The sequence below is a fragment of the Canis aureus genome, chromosome 33 (assembly GCF_053574225.1).
Source record: "Canis aureus isolate CA01 chromosome 33, VMU_Caureus_v.1.0, whole genome shotgun sequence".
Lineage (NCBI taxonomy): Eukaryota > Metazoa > Chordata > Mammalia > Carnivora > Canidae > Canis > Canis aureus.
In genome coordinates, this window is record NC_135643.1 from 30090518 (window position 1) to 30108817 (window position 18300).

General features: G+C 34.4%; 1 protein-coding gene across 2 annotated transcripts in view; it reads left to right on the plus strand.

Moving 5' to 3' along the window:
• SEC24B (SEC24 homolog B, COPII component) overlaps positions 1 to 17622 on the plus strand; it is a 94544-nt gene extending 76922 nt beyond the window's left edge. For both annotated transcript variants that reach the window (XM_077882266.1, XM_077882267.1), the window contains 12 exons: positions 198 to 253; positions 495 to 701; positions 2980 to 3103; positions 3529 to 3687; positions 4316 to 4489; positions 5133 to 5243; positions 6707 to 6882; positions 7489 to 7626; positions 11680 to 11784; positions 12622 to 12714; positions 16387 to 16490; positions 16730 to 17622. In XM_077882266.1, coding sequence (XP_077738392.1) covers positions 198 to 253; positions 495 to 701; positions 2980 to 3103; positions 3529 to 3687; positions 4316 to 4489; positions 5133 to 5243; positions 6707 to 6882; positions 7489 to 7626; positions 11680 to 11784; positions 12622 to 12714; positions 16387 to 16490; positions 16730 to 16844 — 1562 coding nt within the window. In that variant the 3' untranslated portion in view covers positions 16845 to 17622. The remainder of the gene's footprint in view (positions 1 to 197; positions 254 to 494; positions 702 to 2979; positions 3104 to 3528; positions 3688 to 4315; positions 4490 to 5132; positions 5244 to 6706; positions 6883 to 7488; positions 7627 to 11679; positions 11785 to 12621; positions 12715 to 16386; positions 16491 to 16729) is intronic.
• The last annotated feature ends 678 nt before the right edge of the window (positions 17623 to 18300 follow it).

The following is an 18300-nucleotide window of genomic DNA, read 5'->3' on the forward strand; positions in this document are numbered from 1 at the left end:
TGTACTTACACATGTACACACACATGTGAAATATATGCAGAGTGTACATATGTATATATACACATATACATATATATTTAATAAAGCAGTATTGTGGTACCCATTATACATATGGCCTGATAGAAACTAAGATTTTTAAATTGATGATATTCTTTTGACTTGATTTATCTGTTCATTAAAATATGTTTTCCCTTTAGATGTTTTTCTACCTACACCGGATAGCTTACTTGTGAATCTGTATGAAAGTAAAGAGGTGAGAGAGGTTTTTTCTTAAAGTATGAAAATATTTCTGTATCTCAAATGTTTACTAAAATCTTTAACATTTGTTTACTTGATATATAAATACCGGATAAACAATGTACATAGTATATCTGTGGACTCGTTGGTTTACGGTGCCCCAAGATAGAGTGATATATATTATACTCCAGAATGTTTTAAAGAAGAAAATTGCCTTACATTCTCAGTAATTCACCTTTTAATCTTTGTTTCCCCAGCTTATAAAAGACTTATTGAATGCATTACCGAACATGTTCACCAATACGAGAGAAACACACAGCGCCCTTGGTCCTGCGCTTCAGGCTGCCTTTAAACTAATGTCTCCAACAGGTGGCCGTGTGTCTGTATTTCAGACACAATTACCTTCCTTGGGTGCAGGACTTCTGCAGTCCAGAGAAGATCCCAATCAGAGATCAAGCACAAAGGTATTGTATATTTGCTTTCTCTGTCATATTTAAAGATGGTGGTTTGTACCTTCATAGACTGTGATTCATTCTATGAATCTATTCATTCTTCTATTTTTCTACTCTCAGTAGTAAAAAAATCTGTTGAGAAAGTTTAATTGAATTAGCGTTTTAGGGGGATCCCTGGGTGACTCAGTGATTTGGTGCCTGCCTTCGCCCCAGGGTGTGATCCTGGAGACCCAGGATTGAGTCCCACATTGGGCTTCCTGCATGGAGCCTGCTTTCTCCCTCTGCTTGTGTCTCTGCCTCTCTCTCTCTTTCTCTCTCTCTCTCTTCTCTCTCTCTGTCTCTCATAAATAAATAAAATCTTTTTAAAAAAAATGAATTAGCGTTTTGGGTTGTTTTATGACTCAGTTTGCAGGTCGAATCCTTTCATTTTACAGATGAGGAAAACAGATTAAATTTGCTAAGGGTTAAATAACTAATTGTAAAAGATGGGACTTGATTTTTCTGGCTGCAGTGCTCTTTTTTTTTTTTTTTTTTTCACTTAAAGATTTATTTATTCATGAGAGACACAGACTGAGAGAGAGAAGCAGACATAGGCAGAGAGAGAAGCAGGCTCGTCACAGGGAGCCTGAGGCAGGACTCCATCCTGGATCCCTGGATCAGGACCTGATCTGAAGGCAGGCACCCAACTGCTGAGCCACCCAGGTGTCCCAAATAAGTTTTCAAAAATAAAAATAAAAAACATGTTTTAGTAGATATCAAAGTACTTGATTTATTAATTGCCTTCTAGCTACTGAGTAGTTGTCTCCAGTACTTTCTGAGGCTGAATATTACTTGGGTTTTACATGAAGATTTTCTCAGAATATTTTAATCCCTCATTTCAAATAATAAATGAACTAGAATAATCATTTTTGTGTGTGTATAAGTTTTGTCTGACCTCAAGGAAATACTATCACAACTAATTAAGAGTATGAATTAAATAGTTTTAATAGTGCCGTAAATATTTAGCCACATAATCAGTTTTTCCTTAGGAAAAATTCCTAGAAGTGAAATTATTGTGTCAAAGAGTATAAACTTTATTTAAGTTATTAATGTATTTTACTTGGGTTTTTTATCAACTGTACTCTTAAGGACTCTCAATTCTTCTAGCCATCATTAAGTATTATTGCTTTTTTTATTCTTTACCAATTTGTTAGAGAAAAATATTTTACTTTTTATAGAAACTGCATTTTTAAGTTACATATCAGAAAAAAATCTAATTTTAAAATAAATTGGGGCAAGTGTATGTTTTAAATTCATCAGGTACAGCTAGCATGCAGTTCATTAAGCCATTGCAGTCCATTATAAAATACTGATGGGTTTTAAACATAGGAAGGTAGTTATGTGAGGAAGCTAGTTATGTGTTACTGAAGTCTTTGATGCAGTTTTGTTTTGTTTTTCTCATTTAACTTTTAGAACTATTCTTTATCAGCCTGGGACTCAAAAAGTTAAATACCTGTTCTGATTTATATATTCATATCTGTGTGAACTCTAATGTACTAATCATACACTATGGTGTATGGAAGATTGAAACATTTTATTATGCAATGTAGCCTAGTAGTTAAGAACTTGGAGCCTGGCTCTTGCATTTTTAACTCTTCTTTGGTGCCACCTTCTCAGTTCAAGTGTCCTTATACCAATAGAAAAAAACCTTCCTTAATCTATGACTCTTTCTCATATTGTTACAAACAGTATACAATAATGGTTAAATCACTCACTCTGGAGCCAGACATGTCAGGTTTATAGTCTAGCACCACTCAATAAATATGTAATTGGTTGTTACTTAATCTGTTTTTTGCTTCAGTTTCCTCATTTGTAAGATGTAGGTAACTTAAGTTATATAAAATATTTCAAACAGTGCTTTTTAAGTACTTTATAAATGTTAGCAATGATTATTATTCTTAAAAGATCTGTGCCAACTACCTAGACATTTAAAAAGCTTCCTTAGTTTGATGGGTGGCCCCAGGTGGCTCAGCAGTTTAGCACCACCTCCAGCCCAGGGCTTGATCCTGGAGACCCGGGATCGAGTCCCACGTCAGGCTCCCTGCATGGAACCTGTTTCTCTCTCTGCCTGTGTCTCTCTGCCTCTGTGTGTGTCTCTCAGTAATAAAATAAATAAAATCTTAAAAAAAAAAAAAAAACTTTCTTAGTTCGAGAGGAGGACAATGGTTATCCTCTTCATTATTATAAGAGATGTAGAAATATGTGCATAGTGGAAGGTTTCTAGCTCTTACTTTATGACCTGTTGACTTAGGTTGTACAACATCTTGGCCCTGCAACTGATTTTTATAAGAAACTGGCTTTAGATTGCTCAGGGCAGCAGACTGCAGTGGATCTGTTCCTTTTAAGTTCACAGTATTCTGATCTTGCTTCTCTAGGTAAGGAGATATCCTCATGTTTATCCGTTTACATAAATGTTTTTAGCATACAGTCAAATCTAAACTCTTTATTAAGAGTTCTCAATATTTGGGGGGTAAAAAGCATGTGAATTATATAGATAATATATGTGAAAATGACCAGTAAATCGTAAAGCACTATACACATCTAAAATGCTATTAGTATTTAAATCTAATTCCTTTATCATTCTGCTTAATAATAAACCTTACCATATATACAAGTATATGTGTTTTCTCAGATTTCTATATTATCCTTATTTTGACAGCTTAGATTTTCTCATTGTGACAGTTTTTTTCATGACATACACTCTACTTTTGTTGGGCAAGTAAGATATTACTGGATGTTATTACAAGACATTATAGAATATTGTTTCTGTAGCTAATATTTTTTCTATTTCTCTCTGAAGCTTGCATGTCCAAGTACTCTGCAGGGTGCATTTATTATTATCCGTCTTTCCACTTTACTCACAATCCTTCACAAGCAGAAAAGTTACAAAAAGACCTAAAACGGTATCTCACAAGAAAAATTGGATTTGAAGCTGTTATGAGAATAAGGTGTACTAAAGGTATGAAATTATAAAGATTATGCTTTATATTATATAATATATAACATTATATATATATGTAAGCTGTTTTTAAAATATATAGTTATTGAATAATCATTGCCCAATTCTTTAAGTAATTTAAATTAATGAGCAAAAGTAATGTTTGCTTTATTAGGAAGAACCTAAGAGAAAGCCATAGTGGAGGTGATTTTAGAATGGTAGGGAAGATAGTAAAGGAAAATTGTCTGATAAATGAACTTTGCCTCATATTCATTCAGTTAGTCTTCAGTTTACCTCAGTTCTATGTGAATGTTTGCTGGAGGGAATTTCCTCCCTAATTTTAAGTCTTAAGCGAGTTGTACAGTACCCATCATTTGTTTTATTTTATATATTAGATCTTCGTCTGACTTCAGATCACATAGAGAAAATATAAGATCAGTTATCAATACAAGCTAAATGTCTGCTTTCTCTTTTATATAACCTGCATTTTTTTTTCTGAATTGGTATTTTAGAACCTCTCTTAACATCCCAGTTCTACTCCCCAGTTATCCTTTTGATTCAAAATCATAGACAGTTTTTACCTTAAAAAGTAGCTTTAGTCCGAGGTAAAGATACTTTCATCTTTTATAACAAATTTTCTCTTCCATAGGTCTTTCAATGCACACTTTTCATGGAAACTTCTTTGTCCGTTCCACTGATTTGTTATCCCTTGCCAACATCAATCCTGATGCTGGATTTGCAGTACAATTGTCAATCGAAGAAAATTTGACAGATACTTCCTTAGTGTGCTTTCAGACAGCCCTATTATATACATCAAGCAAAGGTAATATTAATAGATATGAAATGTAATTAGCAATAGTTTTCCCTTCCTTTTATATGCTAGGGGAAATGGGGAGAAAGAATGAACCAAAATAGTGGGAGATACATGGAATTTGCATTAGTTAATCAAATATATATGTTCTGTTTTTTTTTGTTTTTCTTAACTCATTTTTTAATCTTTAATACTGTTTTTGACTCGTTGAAGTCCTGTATTCTCAGGATCATATGTGTCTGGTAAACTTATGCCAAATCCAGCTATGCCATCTTAGCATTTTTTTTTTTTTGCCCCATGAAATAAAAAATTTTTACATAGCATATAAGGCCCACATTAGTTATTTGACAGCCAGGTTTTCTGACATTTTACTCTGTTGAATATAATTTAGAATGTTTGATATTAAAATAAAAACCAGAACCTAATGTTCAACATATATAAAATATAGTATATGTTCATGGTCTACAGATTTAGAAAGTGTTTTGATTTTCTTTAAAACATATTACTTGTAAAGCATTTGTTTTTACATTTCAGAGTCCTCCTAGTGATTTAATCCAATCAAAATAGTAATTTGAATAATGTTTTGACCTGTTTGCTTTATTTCTCCCTTGGCCCAATGTGTTTTGCAATGATGTTGATTCATTATTTCATATAGGTGAGCGAAGAATTAGAGTGCACACGCTCTGTTTGCCAGTAGTGAGTTCACTGGCAGATGTATACGCAGGAGTGGATGTACAGGCTGCCATCTGCCTTCTGGCAAACATGGGTGAGTAAAAATGTGAAAGAACAGGTGAAATATATTTTTCTATCCTAAAAACTGAAACCAGGGCATTTCTTAACCCTAGAAATTCCTTACTTAGAAAGTATATGTGTTTTACATTTTCATTTACAGCAGTGTGAATTGAACTATTCTTATATTTCTTACTAATTCATTAGTTTAAAAATCTTCTGGGGGATTCATAATCAGTAAAAACCGGTAACAACCCAAATGTCCTTCAGCTGGTAAATGTATGAACAAACTTTGGTATATCCATATGATGGAAATGAAACTCACTAATAAAAAGAAATGAATTATTGAGATATGAATAGATATGGATGACTCTCAAAGACATGCTAAATGAAAGGAGCTAAGCTTCAGAAAGACTATATACATACATTCATATGACATTCTGGACAAGGGAAAATTATAGGGATGAAGAACAAACAGATCATTGATTATGAGGGTTAAAGATAGTGGGAAAATTTTACCATAAAGGGGCAACACCAGTGGATATTTTGGAGGTAATGGAACTGTTGTGTATTTTGATTGTGTTAGTGATTATATGGCTGTGTGTTTGACATATGATCACTGTACAGTTATACCCCAAAACATAAATTCTATTGTATGTAAGCTAAAAAAAAAGAATAGGGGAATCAGTGTAACACTGACTATTTTATTTTCAATGAATTTTCCTTTGGGGCATGAAATGAGCCTTATTTTTCATGTAGTCTTAGAGAAAAATGGTCCTTATTACTCATTTTGGGAAAAATTATTATAGCATTTACTAAATTATCCTAGTTTTTTATTATTTTATATCTATATTTCAAATTCAGTATATTATAGCGTTGTTTTTCAATATAACTTTATTTTTTAATACTTGGGCACAAAAAAAAAAATACTTGGGCACATCTGTAGGTTATTGCTAGTTTAATAAAATACGTACTTAGAAGAAAATAAGTCTCACACTGATAGCTGGCTCTTCAGTGTCTGTGTGAGAGCCTATGTTCAATTGCCCTCTTTTTTGTTGTTGTTGTTGTTGTTGACCTAGAAATGCTTTGACAAAGATTTCAGAGCATCACAGGGATAACTCAAATTGCAGAACTTAAATTGTTTATGAAAAAAAATGATACTTTATACATGTGACTTCTACTGGAGCTTTCTCAGATGTAAATGGTTGATATACATTCTCTTATATCAGTAGCAATTCTTTTTAGAGTTAGAGAGACCAAGACAAAAAAGATCCAAAACAGCCTAAATCTATTCTGATTGTGAGAATTATTCAGGTTTATTTCACAAAAATTGTATAATCAGCAGACACTTGCAAAGTGAAGGGGCAGGTGAAATGTATTTTTCTATCCTAAAAACAGAATTTTTGTTGGCTTCTTATATAATGCATGTAAATTTTACCCCTTATCACATTCATTGGAATCTAGTAATTAAAACACATTTTCATTTTGATTGCTTTCTAGCTGTTGATCGATCCATCTCATCAAGCTTATCAGATGCAAGAGATGCCTTAGTGAATGCTGTGGTGGATTCATTATCTGCATATGGCTCAACAGTCTCAAATTTACAGCACTCTGCACTGATAGCACCCAGCTCCCTCAAGCTCTTTCCTCTCTATGTTTTGGCCCTTCTCAAACAGGTAGCTCTCTGTACACTGTCAAATTTCATAAAGTCTTCTAAAACTCAAGGCATAGATGAAGAAATGAAATCCAAGTTCCCTGGGATTTTTAATATTTAACTAGATAATTTTGCATCTGAGCATTGGAAAAGTTCTGAAAAAAGATCAGTGGAAAATTAAAGTATATAAAAACATGACTCTCATGAAGCCATATGTTCTCACTCTTTAATATGTGGGAGCAGCTTGAATAATGTGCTTATAGCACACTTTTAGTTTATATGTGCTTCTGGAAAGAGACTCTAAGGAAAGGATTTTTTGTCCATCAGATATCTTTCCAAGTCTCAGGCACTGTAATAGTTGTTATATATGCATTGTCTTATTTAATCCTTACAGCAGCCTAGAAAAGCATTTTTTTCTCTGTTTTTCTTGTAATGATAATAAAGCTTTCAGAAACTAAGTAACTAGTTCCCCTATCTATGTATTGAATGTCAGAGCTAAGAATTTAATCCAAGTCTGTTTTGAAGGCCATGGTTTTTCCATGACTGTGGTGGTATATGTATTTGTTTTGATGTTTGTCTATATTTATGGTTTTTATTTTAAAAATATGTGGGGTTTTTTTCTTTGTAGAAAGCATTTAGAACCGGTACAAGCACACGCCTGGATGATCGTGTATATGCCATGTGTCAGATAAAGTGTCAGCCACTTGTTCATCTAATGAAAATGATTCATCCCAACTTGTACAGGATAGACAGATTGACAGATGAGGTATAATTTTTTGTGTGTGTTTGAAATTTTTAAATTTAAATGTATTTGAATGTCTTAATTCTATAGCTAAGGTGCTAATATATTAGTAACAATTTTTTTTATATTTAATTTATTTATCATGAGAGACAGAGAGAGAGGCAGAAACATAGAGAGACAAACAGGTTCCATGCAGGGAGCCTGATGCGAGACTCGATCCTGGGACCCCAGGATCACGCCCTGGGCCAAAAGCAGGTGCTTAACCGCAGAGCCACCCAGGCATCCCCCTAGTAACAATTTTTTTACGTCTGCTTTTCCCTTATGGTAGTAATACGTTAAATAAGGATACTACCTATGGATTTGGTTGAACAATAAGGCTATCAGATACTATCTATGGTCATTTACTGAGTTTTCAAAAATATGGGAAGTAATTCACCTTGCGGATTTGGTTATAATATTACAAAGCTAAGTTGTAGAATGGCCACTTCCATGTATATTTTATAGAGATTGTTCTTTATATGATTGAAGTACAATTTTTTTTTGTTTTGTTTTTAAAGATTTTATTTATTTATTTGAGAAAGCATGAGTCAGGGGAAAGTTGTGGGGGAGGCAGACTCGCCCCTGAGTAGGGACCCCAACATAGGCCTTGATCCAGAACTTTGGAATCAAGACCTGAATCATAGGCAGATGCTTAACCAACCGAGCCACTCAGGCGCCCTGGTTTTTTTGTTTTTGTTTTTGTTTTCAATTCCAGTGTAATTAATGTATAGTGTTATATGTTAGTTTCAGCTGTATAATAAGGTGGTTCAGTAAATCTATGCATTACTCAGTGCTCATAGTGATAAATATACTCTTGATCCCCTTCACCCACTCCTAACTCACATCCCCTCTGGTAACCACCAGTTCTCTTTAGTTTAGAGTCTGGGTTTTTTTTTAGTTTTTCTCTTTTCTTTTCTTTTCTTTTCTTTTCTTTTCTTTTCTTTTCTTTTTTCTTTTCTTTTCTTTCTTTCTTTCTTTTTGTTCATTTGTTTCTTAAATTCCACATATGAGTGAAATCATACAGTATTTATTAATCTTTCTGACTTAACCTCACTTAGAATTATGCCATTTATTTATTTATTTTTGTTTTTAGAATTATACCATTTAGATCCATCCATGATGTGGCAAGGTTTCATTCTTTCTTATGATTGAGTAATATCCCATTGTGTGTGTGTGTGTGTGTGTGTGTGTGTGTGTACACACACACCACTTTTTCTTTATCCATTCATCTGTTGATGGATATTTGGATGGCTTCCATACTTTGGCTATTTTAAATAATACTCCAATAAACATAGGGATGCATATATATTTTTGAATTTGTGTTTTTGTATTCTTTGGGTAAATACACAATAGTGGAATTACTGAATCATATGGTAATTCTATTTTTAATTTTTTGAGGAAATCTCCATACAGTTTTCCCCAATGGCTGTACCAGTTTGCATTCCCACCAAGTGTAAGAGGGTTCCATTTTTCTCCATATCCTTGCCAACATTTGTTGTTTCTTATGTTTTTTATTTTAGCCATACTGACAGGTATGAGGTGATACCTCACTGTGGTTTTGATTTGCATTCCCTGATGACAAGTGCTGTTGAGCATCTTTTCATGTGTCAGTTAGCCATCTGGGTATCTTTGAAGAAATGTCTGTTCATATCCTCTGCCCATTTTTAAATTGAATTATTTGGGTTTTTTGTTGTTGAATTATATAAGTTCTTTATATATTTTGGATATTAAACCTTATTGGATATATCATTTGCAAATATCTTTTCCCATTCAGTAGGTTATTTTTTTTGTTTTGTTGATTGTCTCTTTTGCTGTGCAGAAGATTTTTATTTTGATGTAGCCCCAATGGTTTACTTATGCTTTCATTTCCCTCACCCTATGAGACCTATCTAGAAAACTGTTGCATGGCCATTGTCAGAGAAATTACTGCCTGTGCTCTCTTCTAGGATTTTTACAGTTTCAAATCACACATTTAGGTTCTTAATCCATTCTGAGTTTACTTTTGTGTACAGTATATGAAAGTAGTTCAGTTTCATTCTTTTACATGTTGCTGTCCAGTTTTCTCAACACCATTTGTTAAGGAGCCTATCCTTTTCCCATTGCATGTTCTTATCTCCTTTGTCAAAGATTAATTGACCAAATAATTATGAGTTTATTTCTGGGCTCTTTATTCCTTTCCAATGATATATGTGTCTCTTGTGCCAGTACCATAATGCTTTTTATTACTGTGTCTTTGTAGTATATCTCAAATCTGGGATTGTGATACCTCTAGTTTTGTTCTTTTTTCAAGATTGCTTTGGCTTTTGGGGGTCTTTTGTAGTTCACATACATTTTAAGATTGTAGTTCATATACATTTTAAGATTATCTGTTCTATTTCTGTGAAAAATACTGTTGCTATTTTGATAGGGATTGCATCAAATCTGCAGATCACTTTGGGTAGTATGGACATTTTAACAATTTGTTCTCCCAATCCAGGAGTATGGAATATCTTCTATTTGTGTCATTTTCAGTTGATTCCATCAGTCTTTTATAGTTTTCAGAGTACTGGTCTTTCACAGCTTTAGTTAAGTTGTTCCTAGGTATTATTTTGTGTGTTATAAATGGAAATGTTTTCTTAATTTCTCTTTCTGTTACTTCATTATTAGTATATAGAAATGCAATGGGTTTCTGCATATTGATTTTGTGTCCTGCAAGCTTACCAAATTCGTTTATCAGTTCTAGAATTTTTTGATGGAATCTCCAGTGTTTTCTATGGAGAGTATCATGTCATCTGCAAATAGTGAAAGTTTTACTTCTTCCTTATACCAATTTGGGTGCCTTTTATTTTTGTTATTGCCATCTGATTGCTGTGGCTAGGACTTCCAGTACTATGTTTTGTTTTGTTTTGTTTTTTAATATTTTATTTATTTATTCATGAGAGACAGAGAGAGAGAGCGAGAGAGAGAGAGAGGCAGAGACACAGGCAGGGGGAGAAGAAGGCTCCATTCAGGGAGCCCGACATGGGACTCGATCCCGGGTCTCCAGGATCACGCCCTGGGCCGAAGGCAGCGCTAAACCAGTGAGCCACCCGGGCTGCCCTTCTAGTACTATGTTGAATAAAAGTGGTGAGAGTGGACATCCTTGTCTTGTTCCTGATCTTAGGGGAAAAACTCTCCATTTTTTACCATTAAGTATGTGTTAGTTGTGAATTTTTCATATATGGCCTTTATTATGTTGAGGTATGTTCCTTCTGATCCAAGTGCAATTTTATGTGTGTATATATATATATATATATATATATATATATATATATATATTTTTTTTTTTTTTTTTTTTTTTTTTTTTTTTAAAGAATTTGTCTATTTATTCATAGAGACACAGAGAGAGAGGCAGAGGAACAGGCAGAGGGAGAAGCAGGCCCCCTACAGGAAGACCGACAAGGGACTCGATCCCGGGTCTCCAGGATCACACCCCAGGCTGCTGGCAGCGCTAAACCGCCATGCCACCAGGGCTGCCCCCAAGTGCAATTTTGATTGTACTATAAACCAAATCTGGTGTCCAACAGTTATTTTTAATATGCAAATATGTAGTGTCTTTTCTTCCTTGCATTAAAACTCTACTCTTTGGAATCTTCTGTATTTTGTTACTCGAGAAATGTAAAAATGGAGCTTGCTTTGCAGCAGATTTAATAGTCATACTTTTAACATATCAGATCCCAGAAAGGAAGGAAGTGGACAGATCATTTTACATATTCATGGTTTTATCTTTGTTTTTTAAAGATTTCATTTATTTATTCTAGAGAGAGAGCGGGGGGAGGGCAGAGGGAGAGAGAGAATCTCGAGCAGAGGCCCCATCATGTTTTTATCTTTGTGATTTGAATACATTTGAGTGTCTTGATGCTACAGCCAACGTGGTAAAGTATTACCAGTAATTTTTTGCATCTTACAAAATTCTCAAGTGTCATTTTTCAGTATTTCATAAAGAGCTTGTAGCCTTTGTGTTCCAGACTATGATGATAGTTACACAAACTCATTCCATCTCTCTCTCTTTTTTTTCAGGGTGCAATACACGTTAATGACAGGGTTGTACCTCAGCCACCTCTTCAAAAATTGTCCGCAGAAAAACTGACAAGAGAAGGTGCTTTCCTTATGGACTGTGGCTCTGTAAGCACCCTCTACTGTTAAAGTTCAACACTGTTCCAGCTGGCAAAAGGAGCAACACGTACAGGGTCCAGCTTTATTATCATAGATCAGGCAGTGAAAGATAGAATTAGGAATTGAGAGGCAATAAACTGGTACCTGGCACAAGAGATCAATTGATTTTAGACTTTTCTAGTTGGATATACTTTTATTATCATAGTTATTTATTATCATGGATTATGTATGCTTGATAGAAAAGTAAAGAGATAAATTCTGTCTTTAAGGATTTTATCATCTAGAATCATAAATTTCAAAGGTACCACAGGAGTCCATCAATTTCAACTTCTATGCATTTTCTGAAATGGCCATTAATGATTAGGAGTTCAGGCAAAGTCACTGGGCGGGATCATGGTGAAGGGTATCACAGTGGTCAAGATGGCTTCATAAATGCTACCTTATGAGCAAGTAAAGGGCGGGTGAGGGAGAGCCTATTAGTTAAAATACACAGACAGCAATCAAACAAGTGGATAGGAGATAGAGCAAGTCAGTCAGTTATCCTGGCTAACGTACTACCTTCCTATTGGGGAAAAAAGTAAGGAAGGAAGGTGGTAAAATGTATTTTGTGGGAAGTCTTGAAATTTAAGCTAAGAAGATGTGAACCACTTTAGATTCCTGGATACAGATTCCAAATGTACCAATTAGGGCTTCCTAGTTGGAAATTAGTGATAACCCCCTTCCTACTTTAGTTGAGATAGTATACTTTACCTCTTTTATGCTTGATAATTTTGAGAAAATTGGCTGTAATAGGTTCCTGATTAGGGAGTCTTAATATTTTATTGTTTGTTTTTTTTTTCATTTTAGGTTTTTTATATTTGGATTGGAAAAAGCTGTGACAATAACTTCATAGAGGATGTACTTGGGTATCCTAATTTTGCATCAATACCACAGAAAATGGTCAGTGGCTCTTATAGTTTTAAGGTTTTGTATGCTAAAATTTTTAGTGAGATAAAATTCACATACATTTCACCACTTTAATTATCATAAAGTATATGTATAACTGATTAGTTTTTACTGTATTCACAATTGATACAATAATCACCAGTATCTTAATTTCAGAGCATTTCTATCCCCCCAAAAAGAAATTTGTATTCCAAATTCTCCCCTCCTGCTTTCCCTTAGCAACCACTAATCTACCTTCTATCTCTATGGATTTGCCTGTTCTGGACATTTCATATAAATGGAATCACATGTGGCCTTTTGTGTTTGCTTTCTTTCACTTCTCACAATGTTTTCAAAGTTCATCCATATTGTTGTATGTATGAATACTTCATTCTTTTTTTATGACTAAATAATAATTCTACCATTATGCTACATTTTTTAAAAAGATTTTATTTATTCATGAGAGACACAGAGATAGAGAGGCAGAGACACAGGCATAGAGAGAAGCAGGCTCCACGCAAGGAGTCCCATGTGGGACTCGATCTCAGGACTCCAGGATCATGCTCTGGGCCAAAGGCAGGCACTCAGCAGCTGTGGCACCCAGACATCCCTATGCTACATTTTTTTTTTTCCTATGCTACATTTTTAAATCCAGTCCTTCATTCATGGACGTTTGGATTGCTTTCACTTTGGGGCTATTATAAATAGTACTAGTATGAACAGTTTATGTGCAGGTGTTTGTGTGAACTTATGTTTTCAGTTCTCTTGGGTATAAACCTAGGAGTAGAATTGTTAGGTCATATGGTAAACTCGGTTTAATTTTTTGAGGAACTGCCAGCCTGTTTTCCAACAACTTTAACTTCTGATTTAAATTATTTTGCTGATAACGAACATAATTTTTTCAGTGGGCCTTTATTGTATGTATATTAACCAATATCAAAGAAACAGGATTCTAAAAATAATTCTATATTTCATTAATAGGAACAGCCTACATTAACCAATACCAAAGAAATAGGATTCTGAAAATAATTCTATATTTCATTAATAGGAAAGGCCTAATTTATCACTGGATATTGTTAAATATGTCCTTCCTCCTGAAATAATTTAAAGTCAGTATAACTTTTATCACATTCTGCTGTTATTTGTTTTTTTAATTTTACATATTAATTCCAGAGTTCACTTTTAAGATTCAGCAAATTAAGTTAATAAGGAAAAGTTTGAAAAGAGGCAAGAATGTGAGCAAACGAGAAAAAAACATATGAAAAATAAGTTCTAGGGCAGCCCCGGTGGCCCAGGGGTTTAGCGTCGCCTTCAGCCTGGGGTATGATCCTGGAGACCTGGGATCGAGTCCCATGTCGGGCTCCCTGCGTGAAGCCTGCTTCTCCCTCTGCCTGTGTCTGTCATGAATAAATAAAATCTTAAAAAAATAAGTTCTAAATAAAATAGTAAACTAGTTTAGAAGCTGTAGTTATTAACATTTCTATGTAGTAAAATAAATAAAGCCAAAAGACACAACAAAATCAGGAGGTTATCTGAAGCTCAGGACTGAAAAAGGGCTAATTTTTCTAGTATAAAAAGTTGTCTTACAAATCTTTAAGAAAAAGACACCCTGGTCCCCTCAGAAAAAAAAGGAAAAGAAAACTGGGCAAAGGATTTGAATAGGCAATTTGCAGAAGAGAAGTATAGTAGTAGCTATATGAAACAATGTTCAGCCTCACTCACAATTAAGAAAACAAAATAAAATAACAGTAAATAAAGCTTTTCTGTTCAAATTTTTTTTTTTTTGCATACTCTATGTAGTTTACTATTAATTTGGCTTTGGAAACTTCATTGTAAATAAATATACAAAAATACGTATTTATATTATATAACATATTCATTAAATTTACAAAGTATAGGGATCCCTGGGTGGCACAGCAGTTTGGCGCCAGCCTTTGGCCCGGGGCGCAATCCTGGAGACCTGGGATCGAATCCCACGTCGGGCTCCCGGTGCATGGAGCCTGCTTCTCCCTCTGCCTGTGTCTCTGCCTCTCTCTCTCTCTCTCTCTCTCTCTCTCTCTCTGTGTGACTATCATAAATAAATAAAAATTTTAGAAAAATTTACAAAGTATATTTATAAAAATATATAAGAATAGGCTTCTATAGATCTTTTAAAAATAATCTCCCATATAGTTTTTAAATATATTTACACATGTTCTTTAAAATTCCTCACCTTTAAATTTTTTTTTTATTTTGATTCCAGGTAATTAACATACAGTGTTATATTAGTTTCAAGTATACAGTATAATGATTAAACACTTCCATACATCACCTGGTGCTCACCGTGACAAGTACACTCCTTCATCCCCGTCACCTATTTAACCCAACCCCCCACTGTCCTCCCCTCTGGTAACCATTAGATTGTTCTCTGTAATTGAGTCTCTTTCTTGGTTTGTCTCTCTGTCTCTCTTTTTCACTTTGCTCATTTATTTTGTTTCTTAAATTCTACATATGAGTGAAATCATGTGGTATTTGTCTTTCTCTGACTGACTTATTTTCTTAGCAGTATACTCTAGCTCCAGCCATGTCATTGCAAATGGCAAGATTTCATTCTTTTGGTGGCTGAGTAATATTCCACACACCATCTCTTCTTTATCCATTCAGCAGTCAGTGAACACTTGGACTGTTTCCATATATTGGCTATTGTAGATAATGCTGCTATAAACATCAGGGTGCATGTATCCCTTTGAATTAGTATTTTTGTATTATTTGGGTGAATATTCAGTAGTGTAATTGCAGGGTCATGGGGTAATTCTATCTATTTTTAACTTTTTGAGGAATCTCCATACTGTTTTCCATAGTAGCTACACCAGTTTGCATTCCCACTGACAGTGTAAGTTCCCCTTTCTCCACATCCTGTCCAACATCTGTTGTTTCTTGTGTTGATTTTAGCCAGCCATTCTGATAGGTGTGAGGTGATATCTCATGGTAGTTTTGATTTGCATTTCCCTCATGGTAAATGATGATGATGAACATCCTTTCATGTGTCTTGTTGGCCACATGGATGTCCTTTGAAACAGAGAATTCTCTGAGAATGGCTGTTACTAAAAGAGGATGGAATCTATAACTGTTGAGTAAATTTGGAAATTAATGATAACCCCCTTCATTTGCATGTTTTCTTTAGATGGAACTAAAAGTGCAACATAATACCAGTGACCTACTAATCATTGTATATGTTTTATTGACTTACTGAGAAAAACTGTAATATGCAGGTAAAATATCTGTGACATACTTATCATTAAACATGTGTTGGAGCACCCAGGTGGCTCCGTTGATTAATCATCTGATTCTTGATTTAAGTTCAAGTCATCATCTCTGGATTGTGAGATGGAGCCCTGCACTGGGCTCTGCACTGGATGTGGAGCCTACGTAAGATTCTCTCTCTCCCTCTCTCCTTCTGCCCCTGCTTGCGCATGCATGCACACACTCTCATTCTCACAATCAGTCATCAATAAACACATGTTTTATTAACTTATCCAGAAAGATATAAACATATATGTGAACAATTTAAATTTTACTCATTTGGTTGCTGCTTTAGGTCTGGAAATCGAGTGCTGGCAGGTAGTGGGAATGAATCATGATTCAGTTCTAATATTGCTACAGTCTGTGAGAAAGGAAGTAATTTCCTAATTATATTACTTTTACCAGACACATCTTCCAGAGCTAGATACCCTTTCATCAGAAAGAGCGAGATCCTTTATAACTTGGCTGAGAGACAACAGACCATTAAGCCCAATTCTTCACGTGGTAAAGTAAGTACTTCTGTAACTTAATTATCAAATTGTCTTATCCCATGCAGTCTGTGTGAAACTGCTTGTCTTCAGAGCAAATTTTAAATAGTATTATGAAAATATATTCTAATAAGAGAATGCTGTTAATTGATTAATATCCCCTATGTTCCATTTTCCTAAAGCCCCCGTGTATTAGTAATTTTTAATGTATAATTATTCTTTACAAGAATGTGCATTTTTAAACACTTTTTCTTTTTCAGAGATGAGAGTCCTGCCAAAACGGAATTTTTTCAACATTTGATTGAAGACCGAACAGAAGCTGCATTCTCTTACTATGAATTTTTGCTTCACATTCAGCAGCAGATTTGTAAGTGAAGTGGAATAAAATTGAATGAGAAGAAAAAAATCCATAGCCTAGGTAAAGCATAATCTGTCAGAGAAGCACGTAGGATATTTGAAATGAAAGCATTTGTTGTTCCAAGACAGAGTGCACAGCATAGCACCCAGAGGCTTTGGCAAAAGGGAAAGGGGAAGAAAGAACCTGGCAGATTTTCTTCAGCCTGAATTCATGGTAATGATGATGCTGTTTCACCAAGTATATTTTGAATTGATTTCTTCACATTTCCAGTAGTGCAGCAGCACAGTGCTCTGTTCATTGCAGGCCGGCACATCTATGTAGCTGTGTGGAATGATGTGTCATAATGGCAAAGTAGATGAATTCCTTTTTCTTATAATTAATATAACATTTCTGGACTCGAACTCTGACAAGAGATGCCAAAAGGCAGTGGTACCGTGTTACTTGTTTATATGAATTACTTTTTAACAAGGAATGATTTGTATTCATGAATTCAATATTTTCCCTGTAAAAACAATAGCATTTCAGAACATGAAATATAGAAAAATATATATAATGTACATAAATGTTACATTTGTAAAGAAAATGTAAAAATGTAACTACAAAATATGAATTGCTTAAACTGTGCTGCATTGTTGGATGACAACTCTTTTTGTCACAGTTAGAGAATGAGGTTGACTAATGCATATTATGAATTGAGTCCACAAAAGAAATACAAAACTCTTTGTAATTCTGTTAAATCTTTTATGTGGATTTATTTATGATCAGCCTACTAATTAAAAATATTTTGCTTGACAATATTTGGTGGTTTTTTTGTGTGGGGGGAGAGTGGGTGTTACTTTTATATATAGGATATATTGAATTTACTACTTGCATTTAGTAGTATTTGAATCCATTCGTTTTTATAAGTTTGTGGACATTACCAAGTACTTATTCTGTTTGTATTCTAAAAAACCAATGTCACTTTTAAAATACATACGAGTATTAACTAGGTAAAATTTTAATTTGTCTCTCTCAGTTAAATTAGGCATTTTTTTTCTGTACATTCATAGCAAGAAAATTTTCACACCACATATGACCATTTTATTCAGTTGGCTATTAAGATTACCATCTTGGGAGATCCCTGGGTGGCTCAGCGGTTTAGCGCCTGCCTTTGGTCCAAGGCGCGATCCTGGGGTCCCGGGATCGAGTCCTGCGTCGGGCTCCTGGCATGGAGCCTGCTTCTCCCTCCTCCTGTGTCTCTGCGCCTCTCTCTCTCTCTATCACAAATATATAAAAGTAAATAAATCTTTTTAAAAAAAATGATTACCATCTTGAATTTCGAGAGTGATTTTATTCTATTGAAAAAAATCTTTCATTTACTAACAGCTTATTTGCTATAAAAACAATTAAAGATATATTAGATCTGTTTTATAACTATGAAAGTCCCACCAATTAACTTTGAAAGGAAAAAGGTTCTTGGTATGTGTGGTGAGG